The sequence below is a fragment of the Heteronotia binoei genome, chromosome 1 (genome assembly GCF_032191835.1).
Source record: "Heteronotia binoei isolate CCM8104 ecotype False Entrance Well chromosome 1, APGP_CSIRO_Hbin_v1, whole genome shotgun sequence".
Lineage (NCBI taxonomy): Eukaryota > Metazoa > Chordata > Lepidosauria > Squamata > Gekkonidae > Heteronotia > Heteronotia binoei.
The window spans coordinates 6,922,002-6,939,906 of record NC_083223.1 but is presented as its reverse complement, the minus strand read 5'-3'; the positions used below and the strand labels follow the sequence as shown (position 1 = coordinate 6,939,906).

General features: G+C 48.0%; 1 protein-coding gene across 1 annotated transcript in view; it reads right to left on the bottom strand.

Moving 5' to 3' along the window:
- LOC132565967 (uncharacterized) overlaps nt 1-17,267 on the bottom strand; it is a 30,702-nt gene extending 13,435 nt beyond the window's left edge. Inside the window, exons 1-3 of the mRNA XM_060230585.1 lie at nt 16,911-17,267; nt 12,133-12,172; nt 4,113-7,013 (exon numbers count right to left, since the gene is read on the bottom strand). Coding sequence (XP_060086568.1) covers nt 4,113-7,013; nt 12,133-12,172; nt 16,911-17,039 — 3,070 coding nt within the window. The 5' untranslated portion in view covers nt 17,040-17,267. The remainder of the gene's footprint in view (nt 1-4,112; nt 7,014-12,132; nt 12,173-16,910) is intronic.
- Nucleotides 17,268-17,905: the final 638 nt, after the last annotated feature.

Genomic DNA, 17,905 nt, shown 5'->3' with positions numbered 1-17,905 from the left:
GGGGGACCTCAGTGGGGTATAATGCCATGAAACAATGGTGAAGTCAGGAGGTGTGGCCTAATATGAAATGAGTTCCCGCTGGGCTTTTTCTAGAAAGAAAGCCCTACATGAAACAGTGGTAAAGTCAGGGGCATGGCCAATATGCAAATCAGTTCCTGCTGGGCTTTTTTCTGCCAAAAAGGCCCTGCATAAAGCCCATCCTCCAAAGCAGCCAGTTTCTGCAGGAGAACTAGTCTTGGTCATCTGGAGATCGAATGTAGTAGTCAGAGATCTCCAGGTGCCACCCGGAGGCTGGCAGCCACACTGTGATCCATAGATGGTCAGCAGAAGTGAAAGCTTTGGTACTGAGCACAAATTTTAGCATCCCGATATCCTTAACTTGTATTGTTAAAGCAAATTAAGTGGCCTAAGAATACTGTAACCCTACAAAGCAAAAATGGGGTTCTAAATGCTGCAGTTAAACATAGAAAAATCCATAGGAAACACACACAGAATGGTAACAGTACCAGGGCTTTTTTTTGTAGCCAGAACTCCTTTGCATATTAGGTCACATACCCCTGATGTAGCCAATCCTCCTGGAGCTTACAGTAGGCCCTGTAGGCTTTTGGAGGATTGGCTAAATCAGGGGGCATGGCCTAATATGCAAAGGAGCTCCTGCTACAAAAAAAGCCCTGACAAGCTAATAAAAGCCCTAACAAGCTAATAAAAGATATATTAGTATTTCTCAAACTGGGATTTGGGGCTAGAGCTTCCAACTTCTGGGTGGTGCAAAAGAGAGAATCACAGAAAAGGGCGAAGACGAAAAAGCATGAACTGTGAAAAAAATAACTAATGCCAAAATTTACAAATGTTCCAAAAATATATTATTTCTTATGTCTTTGTCAGCACAACATTGTAATAACATACTCAAAGTCTATATTAACAAAATCCTTATACAGGGGTAGAATTCTAGCAAGAGCTCCTTTGTGTATTAGGCCACGCCCTCCTGATGTAAGCAATCCTCCAAGGGCTTACAAGGCTCATTTTTGTAAGCTCTTGGAGGATTGGCTACATCATGGGGGTGTGGCCTCACAGGCAAAGGAGCTCCTGCTAGAATTCCACCTCCGCCTGTAAGCTCTTAGAGGATTGGCTACATCATGGGGGTGTGGCCTCATAGGCAAAGGAGCTCCTGCTAGAATTCCACCTCTGTCTGTAAGCTCTTGGAGGATTGGCTACATCTGAAGGATGTGGCCTCATAGACAAAGGAGCTCCTGCTAGAATTCCAACTCCGCCTGTAAGCTCTTAGAGGATTGGCTACATCAAGGGGGTATGGCCTCATAGGCAAAGGAGCTCCTGCTAGAATTCCACCCCTGTCCATATATTATATCAAAGGTTGCCAGTCCCCAGTTGGGGATGGAGAGTTTCCTCGCTCGGAGGTCCTCCTCCTCAGGGTGTGTGGCCTCATAGGCAAAGGAGCTCTTAGAGGATTGGTTACATCATGGGGGTGTGGCCTCATAGGCAAAGGAGCTCCTGCTAGAATTCCACCTCTGTCTGTAAGCTCTTGGAGGATTGGCTACATCTGAAGGATGTGGCCTCATAGACAAAGGAGCTCCTGCTAGAATTCCACCTCCGCCTGTAAGCTCTTAGAGGATTGGCTACATCATGGGGGTATGGCCTCATAGGCAAAGGAGCTCCTGCTAGAATTCCACCCCTGTCCATATATTATATCAAAGGTTGCCAGTCCCAGTTGGGGATGGAGAGTTTCCTCGCTCGGAGGTCCTCCTCTCAACTCAGGGCTATCAGAAAGTGTGTGTGTGTGTGTGGGGGGGGTGGCTGCTGGGAGCTCCTTCCTGCCAATGAATTACCCCCCACCCCCCACCCCAAAAAAGCAAGAAGCCGGAAATAATGCAGTGTGTCTATGTCACCCAGAAGTGACACAGGCACGTTAATGACGTTGGGGAGGGGGACACTCCGGTTTTGGGGCAAAACGCCATGGTAAAATTAGCTTCAAACCATAGAGTTTTGCCCCCAAACCAGAGTGCCCCCCCATGTGCCTACATCACCCAGAGGCAGTGAAAGCATGGCATACTATTTTCCTGCTCTCTCCTGGAGCATTCCAATAAGTCCTCCCCTGCCTTGTTCTTCAGACCTGGCCACCCCACGTATGCTGAATCAGACCTATCAAGGTCAATACAACCGACTATAACCAGTAGCAGCTCTCCAGGGTCTCATGTTAGGATAGCCAACCTCGAGGTAAGCTAAACGACAGGAGAATCTCGTACAGGAGGAAACATACACCACGATACCGTGATTAACCGAAATGCCACTTTCATACAAATTACTATACCGTTTATAAAGCTTGAATCTCCCACATATCACAATAGTTACTAATCAACAACCACACAATTCATAATATAAAGTGCCACAATTGTTATTCAGTGTCCCCAAAAAATTCTCTTGAAGTCCAAATGCCAAGCACCTTTGCTCTTTTAACAATTGTTAAAAGTTGTGTGTAATCACGGTTTTGTGGTGTATGCTAACTAGGGTTGCCAAGTCCAATTCAAGAAATATCTGGGGACTTTGGGGGTGGAGCCAGGAGACTTTGGGGGTGGAGCTAGGAGACACTGGGGGAGGGGCCAGGAACAAGGGTGTGACAAGCATAATTGAACTCCAAACAGTTCTGGCCATCACATTTAAAGGGACAGCACACCTTTTTAAATGTCTTCCTTCCATAGAAAATAATGAAGGATAGGGGCACCTTCTTTTGGGGCTCATAGAATTGGACCCCCTGCTCCAAGCGTTTTGAAACTTGGGGGGTACTTTGAGGAGAGACACTAGATACTATATTAAAAATTTGGTGCCTCTACCTCAAAAAACAGCTCCCCCAGAGACAGGGAGCTATCAGGAGTCTCGCTGTTGACTCTGCTAATAGAAACTCTCTGTGTAAACAGGGAGGGATTCCAATGGAGATCAGAGCCCTTTTCTCTTTCATGAAAAATTAAACATTTTTTTCAAACTTTTGGGAACTCACAACCACACCCCCCTGGACAGTAATTAACTTCTTCCTGTTCTGTCCACAGCCCAGTTTTCCAAAAAAACAGAGTGGGATGGATTATTTTTCAAAGGAAGTGTTATTGAAACACTTCTCAGCCATGTCCTAAGAACGGGGAGGGGGGAACTGTCACAGTGTGACCTAGGAAGTGTGTGTTGAGGACATGGGCGTTCATCCTGGACAGCTAGGTCCTCGCGGGGTCCTCGCAGGGTACCCAGAGGCTGACCCATCCTCCCCCTCCTCCCGGCTCCGAAAGGCGAAGCCCCGCGCCCTCGGAGCAGCCGTGCGGGCGCCCACCCAGCCTCATCCCCGCACATTCCAGCCACCTCCTCCTCGCTCGCCGTCGCCTCTCCTTGCTCGCCAGGCGGACGCACGCCAGGTTGCCCCGGCTCCGGCAGCCTTGGCGAGGTAGATGACGGAGGAGGCGAGATGGCCGAGCTCAGCCACCCAAGGGAGGCCCACCCCGGTCCCGTGCGCGCCCTCCCGCCTGCCTGGCACTCACCACCTGGCGTGCAATCTCGGTGGCCTTCGCCTCCAGAAGCCAAGCGAGCTCCTTGGCGCCGTTTTCCCCCCCTTCCATTTTGGGGGGGGGGCGGGGGAAGAGGGTGGAAATCCTGGGGTCCCCAGTCAGGGCGGGAGGGTTGGGAAGCCTAATGCTAACCGCCAGGTAGGACCTGGAGATCTTCCAGAATTACATCTGATCTCCAGATGACAGATCAGTTCCCCTGGAGAAAATGGCTGTCTTGGAGGTTGGACTGTATGGCATTGCACCCTGCAGAGGTAGAAAATGGCTTCCACTTTACTACGATTTTAACATAAGCATCTACATGAGGCATGACCTGCTGCAACTGAAGACCCTGGGCCAGTCTTCACTAATACCATGCACACTCAAGTAGTCATCCCTTCCTTTCCTTCTTGATTCCTACTGAAGCTACAGGGAGCATATTTCAAAAACAAATCATGGCTGCCTTTGCTTTTAGAGGACACAACGTGGCATTCTGTACATTTTTGTTGTGCTTGTTCCAGTGGCCCTTTCGAAGTCACCCTCCCTCTAAAGAATAAGGCAATAGAAACAGCATACCAATATCATTCCAAGGCACTTGGGAAACTACTTTGTTCTCAGCGTCCGAAGGCAGTTGAGGAGTTTGTGGCTCTTCAGTGTTCTTCTGAGGTACTGCCTTGACGTGAGTTTCTGGTACATTAATATCGGCAACGGTAATTTCCAGGACAGTCTTTTGCCACTCCACGCTCCGTTGCCTTTCCCAACATTCTTGAGGCCTCTTTGTGGGTCCTGTTGGATCATCTACTGATTTTAAGGGACTGGGAAACACAGCTTGGGTCTGCATTTTGGTCTGTGACAAGACTGAGGTAACTGTTGTGTGAGAGATAAAGGTGCAATCCATTGCACTCTTCTCTTCACCTGTAACTGGCACAAATGCAAGGGACGTCATCTCAGTGACTGATTCGTTCTGAGGAAATTGTCCGTTTTCTGTAAATCCACTGAGGGATGGAAATGGTTGGGTCTCAGAAAACAAGTCCAAGTGTTTGACCGCAACAGAGAAGAGAGCCTTCTCATCTTCTTCTTCAGGTGCTGTGATGAAATTGTCATTTTTTCCTTCCAGTAACTGCTGTTTGGTAAACGCCATCTTGGGGTTTGGGAAAAGATATTCTGATTCTGCAGCGGAGAAACTACGAGTTGGAACTCCCACCGTGGGATCAACTGACCCAGAAGGCTGAACTGTAAGAAGAGAGAGATCTTCTTTGGCAGCATGCTCGCAGCAAGAAGTCGAAGAGCTCATCAATTTAACTGCATTTGCCGTTAGCATCCCCAAAGAAGAGGTAATTTCATCAACAGTGTAGAAAGCAGACATGGTTTGTTCATTCGCTAGAGAATTTAACATGGTTGTCAGGGACACAGCAAGCTCCAAGAGCGTAACACTGGGAGAAAGAACATTCTCCAGTTCTGTAGCTGTTTGCAAAATGGCCGCCGTTTCACTACAGTCAAATTCTAGCCCTGAGGTGATAGCCCTCGGCCTCTCAACAGTTAAAGAAAGGGCTTGTGTTGTTTCTGAGAGGACAAAAGAACTCAGTTCAGGGAGATCAAGCATTCTGTCTGGTTCTACGAATGACAATGGATGGGTGAGCACCATCGATGGGAAAAGAACAGAACCTACGTAAGAAGGGGTTGGCTCTCGGTCAGGAATAGCTAATAAAAAGAATGCTTTGGAACCATGAGGGAGCGAATGCTCCACTTCTATATCAGGAAAAGGAAGAGTGGGTTTTATCTTTAAAGACAGGCCACGATCCTGATTGAATGTGAAAAATTCTGGTTCCGGGGGAATGGTAGGAGCCATTGCGGCTTCATCAAGGAAAAAAGGCAGCTCTGGTTTAGTTCTTCTTCCCCCAAAGTAGCTACTCTGTCCTTCCCAGTTAGTCTTGTGTGATTCACCCAGCATCTCGGTAGCTAGGTTCAGGGAAACATCAGCACTGGTGATAAATTCAGTGGCTACGGGTAACGTGTTTTCTATAGTACCAAATGCTTCATTGGAGTTGCTTCTTGTCTTTGGGGAAAATCTTCCACATGGTGAATCACACGGCGCCGTGATATCCCAGTTGGTCTTGAGCAGGTCAATGACTTCCATGCTGCTTTCTAAAATGGGTCTAGTATCCGACATCATAGTGCTTTCCTCAGGGACTAGAGCAGTTCTACTTTCCCACTTGCTCCTATAACGATCACCACTCAATATCCTCTCAGGACTACCAGATTGCCTGCTAGGCTGGCCTTGTTCTAGGGTCTTGGACAGAAGAAGAAAGGAGTCACCCTGAATCTCTGTTCTGATCCAGTTCTGTTCGGGAGTAAGTAGCGGGGCAGTCTCAAAAACAGGGGCATCTCTGCTCACTCCTTCAGGAACTGGCATGACATTTTGGAAGTTTGTTGACATAACTTCTTCCACACGGTGAGTAGAGATAAATTCACTATTCACTTCTGTGGTGGCCTCCAAGCTGTGAGACAAAGCCAGAGGATAAGTATCCGAGATATGTATCTGTTGTGACTTTTTGCCACCCAACTGAGGATCACTCATAACAAAGGCCGACCAACTAGTACTTAGAAGTGCTGATCCTTCTATAGGGCTGGAAGGTTTGATTAGGGGTGATGAACTTAGATAAGGAACATATGAAAGGACATTTGAAGGAGCAGTCGAATCGCTGAGGTGGCCCCAGCTCGTATGTCCTCTCATTTCTATTAATGTTTCAGAACTGCAAGGAAATTTTCTGTTGTCCATGGAGGACATGGACATCAAACTTGGACTTTGAGGTAATACGTGTTCAGTGTCTGTCACTTCCCAAACAAAACTTGGGCGGTCTGCAACTCTTACAACTTCTCTTCTTGCTGACGAAGATTCGCTAAGTTCATTCACTCGGTTGGTTCTATGACTTGCGGATAAACTAGTATTCACACTGTCCCACACTGAGAGAAAAGCCTCTTTCTCAGACTGAGGAAGGCTGGTGAGAACCAAGCGAGATAGCTCAGGAAACAGTATTTCAGATGAGTCAACGACACCCTTGGGAGAATTCTTTGTTTCTCGGTGCTTGAAGATATAGTATTTGCCTACAAATTTTTCTTTCCTGAGATGAGCAGAATACCTCAAGAGAAGGACCACGTTGACACCTTTAGCGTAAGTGGCAAAAACATGAACCTCTTTCTGCCAACAGGCGTAGATCACGGCGTCCTCTACCAGGGAAGAGACTCCGTGAAAGAAAATCTTATCGTCACTCACATCACAGCGTTCGCCACTCAGAAAACCTTTAATATAAATAACGATGTGTTTTCGAGAGCCTGCCCAGACAGTCCAGTTACACCAGACAGTTCCTTCAAAACCGTTCGGGAACGACGGGGGAGAAAATTCACCATGTTTCTCTGTTAGGTTCTTGTGGCAGCTTTTCACTGGGGTGTAGATTGATCGCCAAGAGAGATCTTGCACTAGAAGGCAAGAAGATGAAAGATATTAATATGCAGGGATCCCCCAACCTTTTCAAGCCTGAAAGCACATTTGGAATTCTGACATGGCACTGTGGGCATGGCAATAAAATGGTCTCCACAAAACGGCTGCTGCAGAAGGTGGAGCCAGCCACAAAATGATCGCCACAGCTTAACCTCAGTAACACAGTATAGATCCTTGTGCTGTGGTGGCAGCTACTGCCAAAGAAATAGTTTTAAAAAATCTACACAGCCAATTAGATACTCAATTAAAAGCCTTACCTCAGGGGTGTCAAACATGCGGTCTGGGGGTCGAATCGGGCCCTTGAGCAAATGGCTGTCATCTCCTTCTCCCTATATCTTGCTTCCCTTCTGCATAATGGTTTGCTTTGCAAGGCTTGCTCATTTGCACAGGAGCTACAGAGCAAAACCTCTGTTTTCTCTATTGGCTGAGGCTCCCCCCCTTCCTGTCCCCTGGGGAAGGAAGGAAAGAGCCAGAGCTTCCTTTGCCCAGTTCCCTGGATCCCATGGGAGAAATACAAAGAAAGCATCTTTAAGACCAATGAGTGCTAACATTTTAAGCATGTTTTAATTGTGTTTGGCTGTGTCCTTTGTAAAGTTTATATCTCTGCTACCTAATTTTAAGTAGGTACACAGGTGGCCTGGCCTGACATGACCCAGCCTGACATAGCCCGGCCCAACGAGGTCTCATTTATGTCAGATCCGGCTCTCAGAACAAATGAGTTTGACACCCCGGCCCTACCTGGTCCTAACCGCTTCCTAAAAACACTTCACGGGTTCCAGAAAAGGTGTTGGTGGGTGCCATGGCTGGGATCCCGTGTGTTAATGGCACCAATTTCTTCCATGAGAAGTCTTATACTTCCTCATCCATCTCACTGAGGGGAAAGTCTTCTGCTTTTTTCACTCGGTGCTCCTTCGACAGGGCTTCAAAAAACAGCCCGTGTGGAAGATGAGGGCAAAATGCCATTTTTGCAAGCTTGACTTCAGGGAGAATCCTGGCTTCTTAATTTTAAAGATTTCCAGTCTTCACTGTTTTATGTAGGAACATGGGATCAAATGGCTTGCTAGGATCCACTTTGTATCTCTCAGTCATTCCTTTTCTTAAACAAATGGTGGCACATGAAAACACTGAGGGCCTTTTTCTACAAATAACAGAACACTGTTTGTCATTAATACCTAACAATGCGCATTCCATTCCTTAGTCCAAGCCGAGGGTCCCCAACCCCTGGTCCACGGACCGGTCCCGGTTCATGGCCTGTTACCAACCAGGCCGTGAGTTGTATAATTATTTCATTATATATTACAATATAATAATGAGAAGACGATGATATTGGATTTATATCCTGCCCTCCACTCCAAATCTCAAGAGTGGCTCATAATCTCCTTTATCTTCCTCCCCCACACCCTGTGAGGTGGGTGGGGCTGAGAGAGCTCTCCCAGAAGCTGCCCTTTTAAGGACAGCTCTGCGAGAGCTACGGCTGACCCAAGGCCATTCCAGCAGCTGCAAGTGGAGGAGTGGGAAAGCAAACCCGGTTCTCCCAGATAAGAGTCTGCACACTTAACTACCACACCAAAATAAAGTGCACAATTGTATCATCCCAAAACCATACCTCCCCTCCCCACCCCGGCCGGTCTGTGGAAAAATTGTCTTCCACAAAACCGGTCCCTGGTGCCAAAAAGGATGAGGACCGCTTAGTCCCCTTCTGTAAGGCTTACATTTCCCCTGCAATTTCCTCTTCATCTGCAGTCTTAGTTATTTCCTATGTCCGTGAAATTTATAAGCCAATATTTAAGTATCAGTCCTTGTCGGGAGAGGTGGACAGATATAAATGCTGCTTTTCCATTTGTAGTCAATACTGGTGCATTCACACCACACTAAAGAATGCGTTCTGCAACTGAATTTGTGCTATTCTTAGTAAAAATCCAGTTGCTAAACATTATTTAGTGTAGCGTGAACGCTCATTTTAAAAAATATTTTGATTGTATGTCCACAGCATTATTATAATAACGATTTCTAAAAAATAAAATAAGATAATGAGAGTGGCTTTGGGTACAAAGTGGAAGCAGCCCCCAAATCCGGAACTGATAATTAACCACTGATTCTGCAATGCCATTGGGAAAGTGTAGCTAGAGAATAGGAATTAATTATGTTGGAATCAGGTGGAAAGGAGGAAAAGTCAGAAGTTCAACAGTCCCAGGGAGTCTCAATAGGATGCTGAATGCCTGCGCCAGAAAGCACGCAATGGCAACTGCATTTTCTTTAAATCACCACAAATCAAATGGGAGAAAAAATAGATAACTCTACTTGTGGTAGATAACTTGTGGTAGATAACTTGTGGTAGATAACTCTACTTGTGTAGATAACTCTACTCGTGGTAGATAACTCACTGAAAATGTCAAGACAGTGTGCGTTTGCAATAAAAAAGGCCAACGCCATGCTGGGAATTATTAGGAAGGGAATTGAAAACAAATCAGCCAGTATCATAATGCCCCTGTATAAATCGATGGTGCGGTCTCATTTGGAGTACTGTGTGCAGTTCTGGTCGCCGCACCTCAAAAAGGATATTATAGCATTGGAGAAAGTCCAGAGAAGGGCAACTAGAATGATTAAAGGGCTGGAACACTTTCCCTATGAAGAAAGGTTGAAACGCTTGGGACTCTTTAGCTTGGAGAAACGTCGACTGCGGGGTGACGTGATAGAGGTTTACAAGATAATGCATGGGATGGAGAAAGTAGAGAAAGAAGTACTTTTCTCCCTTTCTCACAATACAAGAACTCGTGGGCATTCGATGAAATTGCTGAGCAGACAGGTTAAAACGGATAAAAGGAAGTACTTCTTCACCCAAAGGGTGATTAACATGTGGAATTCACTGCCACAGGAGGTGGTGGCGGCCACAAGTATAGCCACCTTCAAGAAGGGTTTAGATAAAACTATGGAGCACAGGTCCATCAGTGGCTATTAGCCACAGTGTATGTGTGTATATAAAATTTTTTGCCACTGTGTGACACAGAGTGTTGGACTTGATGGGCCGTTGGCCTGATCCAACATGGCTTCTCTTATGTTCTTAAGTCAGAAGGACAATAGGGTAACACTCTGGAATGTGGCAGATTATCAGCAGCTGTATCAGTTGTCTCCACTAAAAGAAATAGTTCCAATTCCGGTATGCAAGGAACTAGAACGGAAGGGATACACACACACACACAGTGGCTAATAGCCACTGATGGACCTCTGCTCCATATTTTTATCTAACCCCCTCTTGAAGGTGGCTATGCTTGTGGCTGCCACCTCCTCCTGTGGCAGTGAATTCCACATGTTAATCACCCTTTGGGTGAAGAAGTACTTCCTTTTATCCGTTTTAACCTGTCTGCTCAGCAATTTCATCGAATGCCCACGAGTTCTTGTATTGTGAGAAAGGGAGAAAAGTACTTCTTTCTCTACTTTCTCCATCCCATGCATTATACGTACAACATCAGATTCTCTTGTACAAAACTATAAAACCTTGGGACGTGTGATTGTTCACCATAAACCAGGAGTCCCAAAATACTTTCAGACAACTATGAAAGATGATTCCATGGAAGACTGATTTATATATTCTGGAAGAAGATGAACACAAGACATTACATGAACTGTGTATTCTCTTTGGCTAAATGAAATACCCCTCGGGATAAATGGAATACCTTTGTTGGATGTTTAAAGTTTTATAAAAGTACTGGAACTCCCAGTTCTTGGTGAATGGTCACATGTTCCATATGAACATATGAAGCTGCCTTATACTGAATCAGACCCTCAGTCCATCAAAGTCAGTATTGTCTACTCACACTGGCAGCGGCTTTCCAGGGTCTCAAGCTAAGGTTTTTCACCTATTTGCCTGGACTCTTTTAGTTGGAGATGCTGGGGATTGAACCTGAGGCCTTCTGCTTACCAAGCAGATGCTCTACCACTGAGCCACCGTCCCTCCCCGATATTTTATAATACTTTTATATTGAGACAACATGCTGGACTAGATGGATCCTCACTGGTATGATCCAGCTGGGCTCTTCTTGTGTTGTTATGAAGGCCTTGGCCTCTCTGCCCTGTTGTTGTTTGTCTAGAGGAACTGGTTGGCCACTGTGTGAGACAGGAGGCTTATGAAGGTCTCCGCCTCTCTGCCCTATTGTTGGCCCTTCAGAGGAACTGGTTGGCCCCTGTGTGAGACAGGAGGCTGGACTAGATGGGCCACTGGTCTGATCCAGCAAGACTCTTCTGATGTTCTTATGAAGGCCTTGGCCTCTCTGCCCTGTTGCTGGCCCTCCAGAGGAACTGGTTGGCCACTGTGTGAGACAGGAGGCTGGACTAGATGGGCCACTGGTCTGATCCAGCAGGGCTCTTCTGATGTTCTTTTGAAGGCCTCAGTCTCTCTGCCATCTTGTTGGCCTTTCAGAGGAACTGGTCAGCCACTGTGTGAGACAGGAGGCTGGACTAGATGGGCCACTGGTCAGATCCAGCAAGACTCTTCTGATGTTCTTATGAAGGCCTTGGCCTCTCTGCCCTGTTGCTGGCCCTCCAGAGGAACTGGTTGGTCACTGTGTGAGACAGGATGCTGGACTAGATGGTCTGATCCAGCAGAGCTCTTCTGATGTTCTTATGAAGGCCTTGGCCTCTCTGCCCTGTTGTTGGCCCTTCAGAGGAACTGGTTGGCCACTGTGTGAGACAGGATGTTGGACTAAATGGACCACTAGTTTGATCCAGCTGGGCTCTTCTGATCTTCTTATGAAGGCCTCGGCCTGTATGCCCTGTTGTTGGCCCTCTAGAAGAACTGGTTGGTCACTGTGTGAGACAGGAGGCTGGACTGGATGGACCACTGGTCTGATCCAATACAGCTCTTCTTGTATTCTCCTGTCTGCATATTTTGCCCCCCAACCCCCCAAGCTTCCAGCCCCATCCTAAAACAAAGACAGCTGTTGTTCACTTTTGACCTAATTCCTTATATCACTCTATTTGTATTCAGGTCACCTAAGTTTCAGCACCACCTTGGAAGTTCATGCATATACATGCAAATCTACCAGCTGCACATCTAAGCACATCATCTCTTTCTTTCAGGTGATCAAAGGTTCCTCTTACCTGACTTCTGAGGCTGTGCTTCTGCAGGAAAAGAACTTGCCTACAAAGAAAAGCAGAGGGTTTAATTCCACTTAGAGCAGGGATGTTGGAACTCATTTGTTATGAGGGCCAGATCTGACATAAATGAAACCTTGTCAGGTTGGGCCATGTATGTACCTATTTAAGATTAGGTAGCAGAGATATAATTTCTATAAAGGACACAGACAAAACACAAATAAAGATTTTAAAAAAATACTGAAAGTATGCTTAAAACATTAGTACTCATTGGTATTAAAGGTGCTTTCTTTGTATCTCTCTCATGGGATCCAGGGAATTGAGCAAAGGAAACTCTGGCTCTTTCCTTCCTTCCCCAGGGGACCAGGAGGAAGAGGAATCTCAGCCAGTAGAAGGAAGAGAGGCATGGCTCTGCTGTGCAATCTTGCTTGGCAAGGCAAGATCCGCCTCCCCCCCTTCCTCCCCAAGGGAGGAGCCTCAGTCAATGGAGGAAATAGAGGTTTTGCTCTGTAACTCCTGTGCGATTGAGCAAGCCTGGCAAAGCAAACTGTGATGAAGGAGGAAGCAAGAGAGGGAGAAGGAAGCAGATGACAGCCAGTTGCTCAGGGGCATGACGGGAGCCCTCTGGGGGCCTGATTTGGCCCCTGGGGCTAGAAGTTTGACACTCCTGACTTAGAGGGTTGCCAAACTGGAGATCTCCAGGAATTACACTGACCTCCCACCTAGAGAATTCCGTTCCCCTGGAGAAAACGGCCGCTTTGTTCTCTACAGCATTATATCCTGCTGAGATTCCTCCTTTCCCCAAACCATGCCTTCCCAAGACCCCACCCCCAAATCTCCAGGAATTTCCAAACCTGGAGTTGGCAAGCCTAGCAGTACTTCAACCCTGGGATCCGCACACACACTCACTCGCTCGCACGGCGAGACAAAGATCCAAGCCGTCTACTGTGACGGTGCTCGCTCCAAAACTTAGCTTCACATTCACTGACAAATGGGATTCCTGCTAAGTTTAACAGGAGCATAACTTAATCCTGTGGAAGAAGAAAGCATGGGCGTTTTCGCACTGACCTTACGCCGGAGCGACGTCCCTCTTCACCACGCAGCGTCTGCGCGGATTTCGCACTAATTGCTCCGCAGAACCCGGAAGAGCCGCAAAGTCCCGCAGCTTTTGCGTCGCAAATGTAAACTGCCAAAAACCAGTTTACATTTGTGACGCAAAAGCCGCGGGACTTGGCGGCTCTTCCGGGTTCTGCGGAGCAATTAGTGCGAAATCCGCGCAGACGCTGCGTGGTGAAGAGGGACGTCGCTCCGGCGTAAGGTCAGTGCGAAAACGCCCCATGTTTCTTTACGGCAGGGACTCCAGGGCTTTTTTTGCAGCAGGAACTCCTTTGCATATTAGGCCACACCTAGGGTTGCCACGTCCAATTCAAAAAATATCTGGGGACTTTGGGGGTGGAGCCAGGAGCAAGGTTGTGACAAGCACAATAGAACTCCAGGGGGAGTTCTGGCCATCACATTGAAAGGGACCGCACACCTTTTAAATGCCTTCCCTCCATTGGAAATAATGAAGGAGAGAGGCACCTTTTTCTGGGGCTCATAGAACTGAACCCCTGGTCCAGTCCTTTTGAAACTTAGAGGGTGTTTAGAGGAGAGGCATCGGATGCTGTGCTGCAGATTTGGTGCCTCCACCTCAAAAACCAGCCTCCCCAGAGCCCTGTGCATCAATTTTCCATTATTCCCTATGGGAAGCATTCTCTATAGGCAACAATGGAGTGCCCAGCAGACATTTCCCTTCCCCCCCACCCCCCCCCCCGCTATCTGACCTGAAACGGGAGGAGAGCTTCCAAACCAGAGGATCCCCTGTCCCCACCTGGGGATTGGCAACCCTAGCCACATCCCCTTATGTAGCTAATCCTCCTAGAGCTTACAGTAGGCCCTGTAAACTCTTGGAGGATTGGCTACATCAGGGGGTGTGGCCTAATATGCAAAGGAGCTCCTTGTAAGCTCTTGGAGGATTGGCTACATCAGGGGGTATGGCCTAATATGCAAAGGAGCTCCTTGTAAGCTCTTGGAGGATTGGCTACATCAGGGGGTGTGGCCTAATATGCAAAGGAGCTCCTGCTACAAAAAAAAAGCCCTGGGGGTTCCCACATCTTTTTGAGCCTGGGGGCCCATTGACATTCTGACCCAGTACGGTGGTCACAGCAACAAAATGGCAGCCACAAAATGGCCACAAAGCGATCGCTTAACAGCTTCTCTTCAGTCACGCAGTGAGGATTTTGGCAGCTGCTGCCGAAGAAATATTACATAGCCAATGAAATCTGGATTAGTCAACAGAAGCCCTGCTGGGCAAAATCTCTACCTGTTCCCCAGCTAGGGGTCATTTCGTAGAAAAAGAGATGCCAGAACTCATCAGCACAATTCATTTGCACAGGCCACTCAGGTCTGACATCACCAGAAGGTGTACTAAAGTATATCAGCTCATCGTCTGCCTTAAAATGCTTCTTGAATTACAATTGTCATTATCAGACCTTACTCCCATCATACTTTTTAAATTACTTTCTGGGAGAATTTGATTTAATTCTTATTTGGGAGAACTGGGTTTGATTCCCCACTCCTCTACTTGCAGCTGCTGGAATGGCCTTGGGTCAGCCATCGCTCTTGCAGAATTGTCCTTGAAAGAGCAGTTTCTGTGAGAGCCCTCTCAGCCCCACCCACCTCACAGGGTTTGATTCCCCACTCCTCCACTTGCAGCTGCTGGAATGGCCTTGGGTCAGCCATCGCTCTTGCAGAGGTTGTCCTTGAAAGAGCAGCTGCTGTGAGAGCCCTCTCAGCCCCACCCACCTCACAGGGTGTCTGTTGTGGGGGAGGAAGGGAAAGGAGATTGTAGGCCGCTCTGAGACTCTGTCCTTGAAAGCTGCTGTGAGAGCCCTCTCAGCCCCATCCACCTCACAGGATGTCTATTGTGGGGGGGAAGAAGTTATAGGAGATTGTAAGCCGCTCCAAGTCTCTGATTCAGAGACAAGGGCGGGGTATAAATCTGCAGTCTTCTTGTGTGGAGGGAAGATATAGAGATTGTAAACCGCTCTGAGTCTCTGATTCAGAGACAATGGCAGGGTATAAATCTGGTCTTCTTGTGGGGGGAGAAGATATGGGAGATTGTAAGCCGTTCTAAGTCTCTGATTCAGAGAGAAGGGCAGGGTATAAATCTGCAGTCGTCTTCTTTCTCCTCTGCGGCCACAGTAGCATGAGGAAGATTTCCATCTCTCTGCTTTAAATGTTTTGCTTATTTCCCTTTTTTTTGTGGGGGAAAAATATTAGGAAGTGTCTCAGATCTTAAGAGTTCAGCAAAATTCTCACAGGGGGGTTTTGAACAACGGAGCCCAGAAGCAAGTATTTTTGGGGTGTGTGCGTGTGTGTGAGAAAAACAGCACAATAAAATTTAAACGTTTCGGAGCTCCGCTCCTGTGAGCTCCTGCCCAAAATGAGGCCTGCCCTCCGCTACTTCCTAAAAACACTTGGCGGGCAATCGCCCGTGGGCACCAAGGGCTCTGTGTTAGGAAATCCTAGGGATGCCAGCCTCCAGACGGGACCTGGGGATCCCCTGGAATTGCAGCTCGTCTCCCGACTATAGAAATCAGTTCCCCTGGAGAAAATGTCTGCTTTGGAGGGGAGACACTAAGGCGTTGTGCCCCATTGAGGTCCCTGGTCTCCCCCATCTCCACTCCCAAATCTCCAGGAGTTTTCCCACCTGGATCTGGCAACGGCATCTTCCATTTCCAGCGGGTAGCCAGGGGGTATCTTGCAACTCTATTGGGGATCCTTGCCTTAAATGGCGTGGCTGTGAGATTCAAGCAGGACAGGAAAATTCACAAGGGCATGAATCTATCACTACCGAGCTCATTTTGGGCAGGAGTTCCCAGGAGCGGAGCTCCGGAATCTCTAAATTTTATTGTGCTCTTTCTTTCTTAACCGCCCCCCCCCCCCGCCCCGAATACTTGCTTCTGGGCTCCGTTGTTCAAGCCCCCTGGGAGAAGTTGGCTGAACTCTTAAGATTTGACAAACTTTCTAATTCCGCCCTCCCCCCTCCAAAAAATGCAGAAATATCCAAAACGTCTAAAGCAGAGAGATGGAAATCTTCCTCGTGCCGCTGTGGCCACAGAGGAAAAAGTCATTTTTAAAGTATGCTGGGAGTTAGTGCAAGCTAGCTCACAGATTTTTAGCCTCCAGCTCACACCTGTTTGACTTAGCTCAGGAAAAAACGGCTCCCCAGAACAAACTAACGGACGCAGCAGCTCACAACTTGAATGCCAGCAGCTCACAAAGTAGAATTTTTGCTCACAAGACTCTGTAGCTTAGAGCAGGGGCGGCCAACGGTAGCTCTCCAGATGTTTTTGGCCTACAACTCCCATCAGCCCCAGCCAGCATGGTCAATGGCTGAGGCTGATGGGAGTTGTAAGCAAAAAAAAAACATCTGGAGAGCTACCGTTGGCCACCCCTGGCTTAGAGGGAACCCTGGATGGGAGTAAGGTTTCCTTAGGACAGTTCTAATTGAAGAAGCGTTTTAAGGTAGATTTTGTGCTGGTATAATTGAGTCCACCTTCCGTTGACGCCAGGGGTGTGCCTACACAAATGAGTTATGCTAATGAGTTGTGCTAATGAGCTTCGGCCCCTCTTTTTCTACAAAACGACCCCAGATCACTACCCACACAAGGCGTGTGTGTGTGTGGGGGGGGGGGAGTTGCATTTGGACTGGACTCTCAAGACGACGGGTGCATACTCACTCCTTCCTCCTCTTTTACTCCATCCGAGTTCAGAGTCAGTAAACCGGCGGGGGCTGCATCCCCACTCGCTTTTCCCGGCTGGAAAGAATAAAGCAAGAGAGGAAACGCCGCCCAAAGGAAAAGCTTCATGGTAGAGGACGTTCACATTATATGGGTGCTTTGGAAAGCTGCTCTCTCCCTGCACCGGGGGGTGGCAGAGACTGAGCGGGTTGGTTTGGGTTTATTTTCCGCTTCTCCGGCTCTCCCCACCCCCCGTCTCCCGGTCAGCAAGAAGCAGTTTCTCTCCCAGCCCTTCTTTTATGGGTTGCCTCCTCCCCACTCAAATGCATCCTATCGTTTAATCAGACGACCAGGGCCGAGGGGGAAGAATTAATTGGACACCAGAGGGCGCTCTTGCGGACAAGGAATCGGAACGCGGCGCTGGTCCGCACCGGCGGGTTTTGCGCGGAAGGAAATCGGAGCGCGTTTAACAAAGCAGGAGTCAAGTGTGCCCTCTAAGCCCAACCCATTAGAACGTCAGCTTTCGTGTGCTCTCCAGCACGCTTCATCAGACGAGGAATCCAGCGCAGTGAGCAAGGTTTGCAATCATGCTGGATTCCTCGTCTGATGAGGCGTGCTGGAGAGCACACGGAAGCTGACGTCCTCAATCAAAATGGGTTGGTCTTCGAGGTGACGCTGGACTCCTGCTTCGTTCAACTGCATCACACCAACGCGGCTGCCCGCTTGGATCTATCTGACAGCATTCAGGGAGGCTCTCCTCCCAGGGGATAGGATTGGATGGGCGGGGCGTTCCTTTTGCAATGTGGAGGTCGCGTTTCTGCTGGGAGCTTCGGCCTCTCCAATCATCACTATAAAACAACCCGCTCAGTTCCTCCCAGTGGCAGCGTTGCAGGAGAGAGCCATTGTGGGTCGGATGGTCTATAGCAGCAGAATAGGGTTCCCGGGTCCAATTCAAGAAATAGCTGGGGACTTTGGGGGGCGGAGCCAGGAGACTT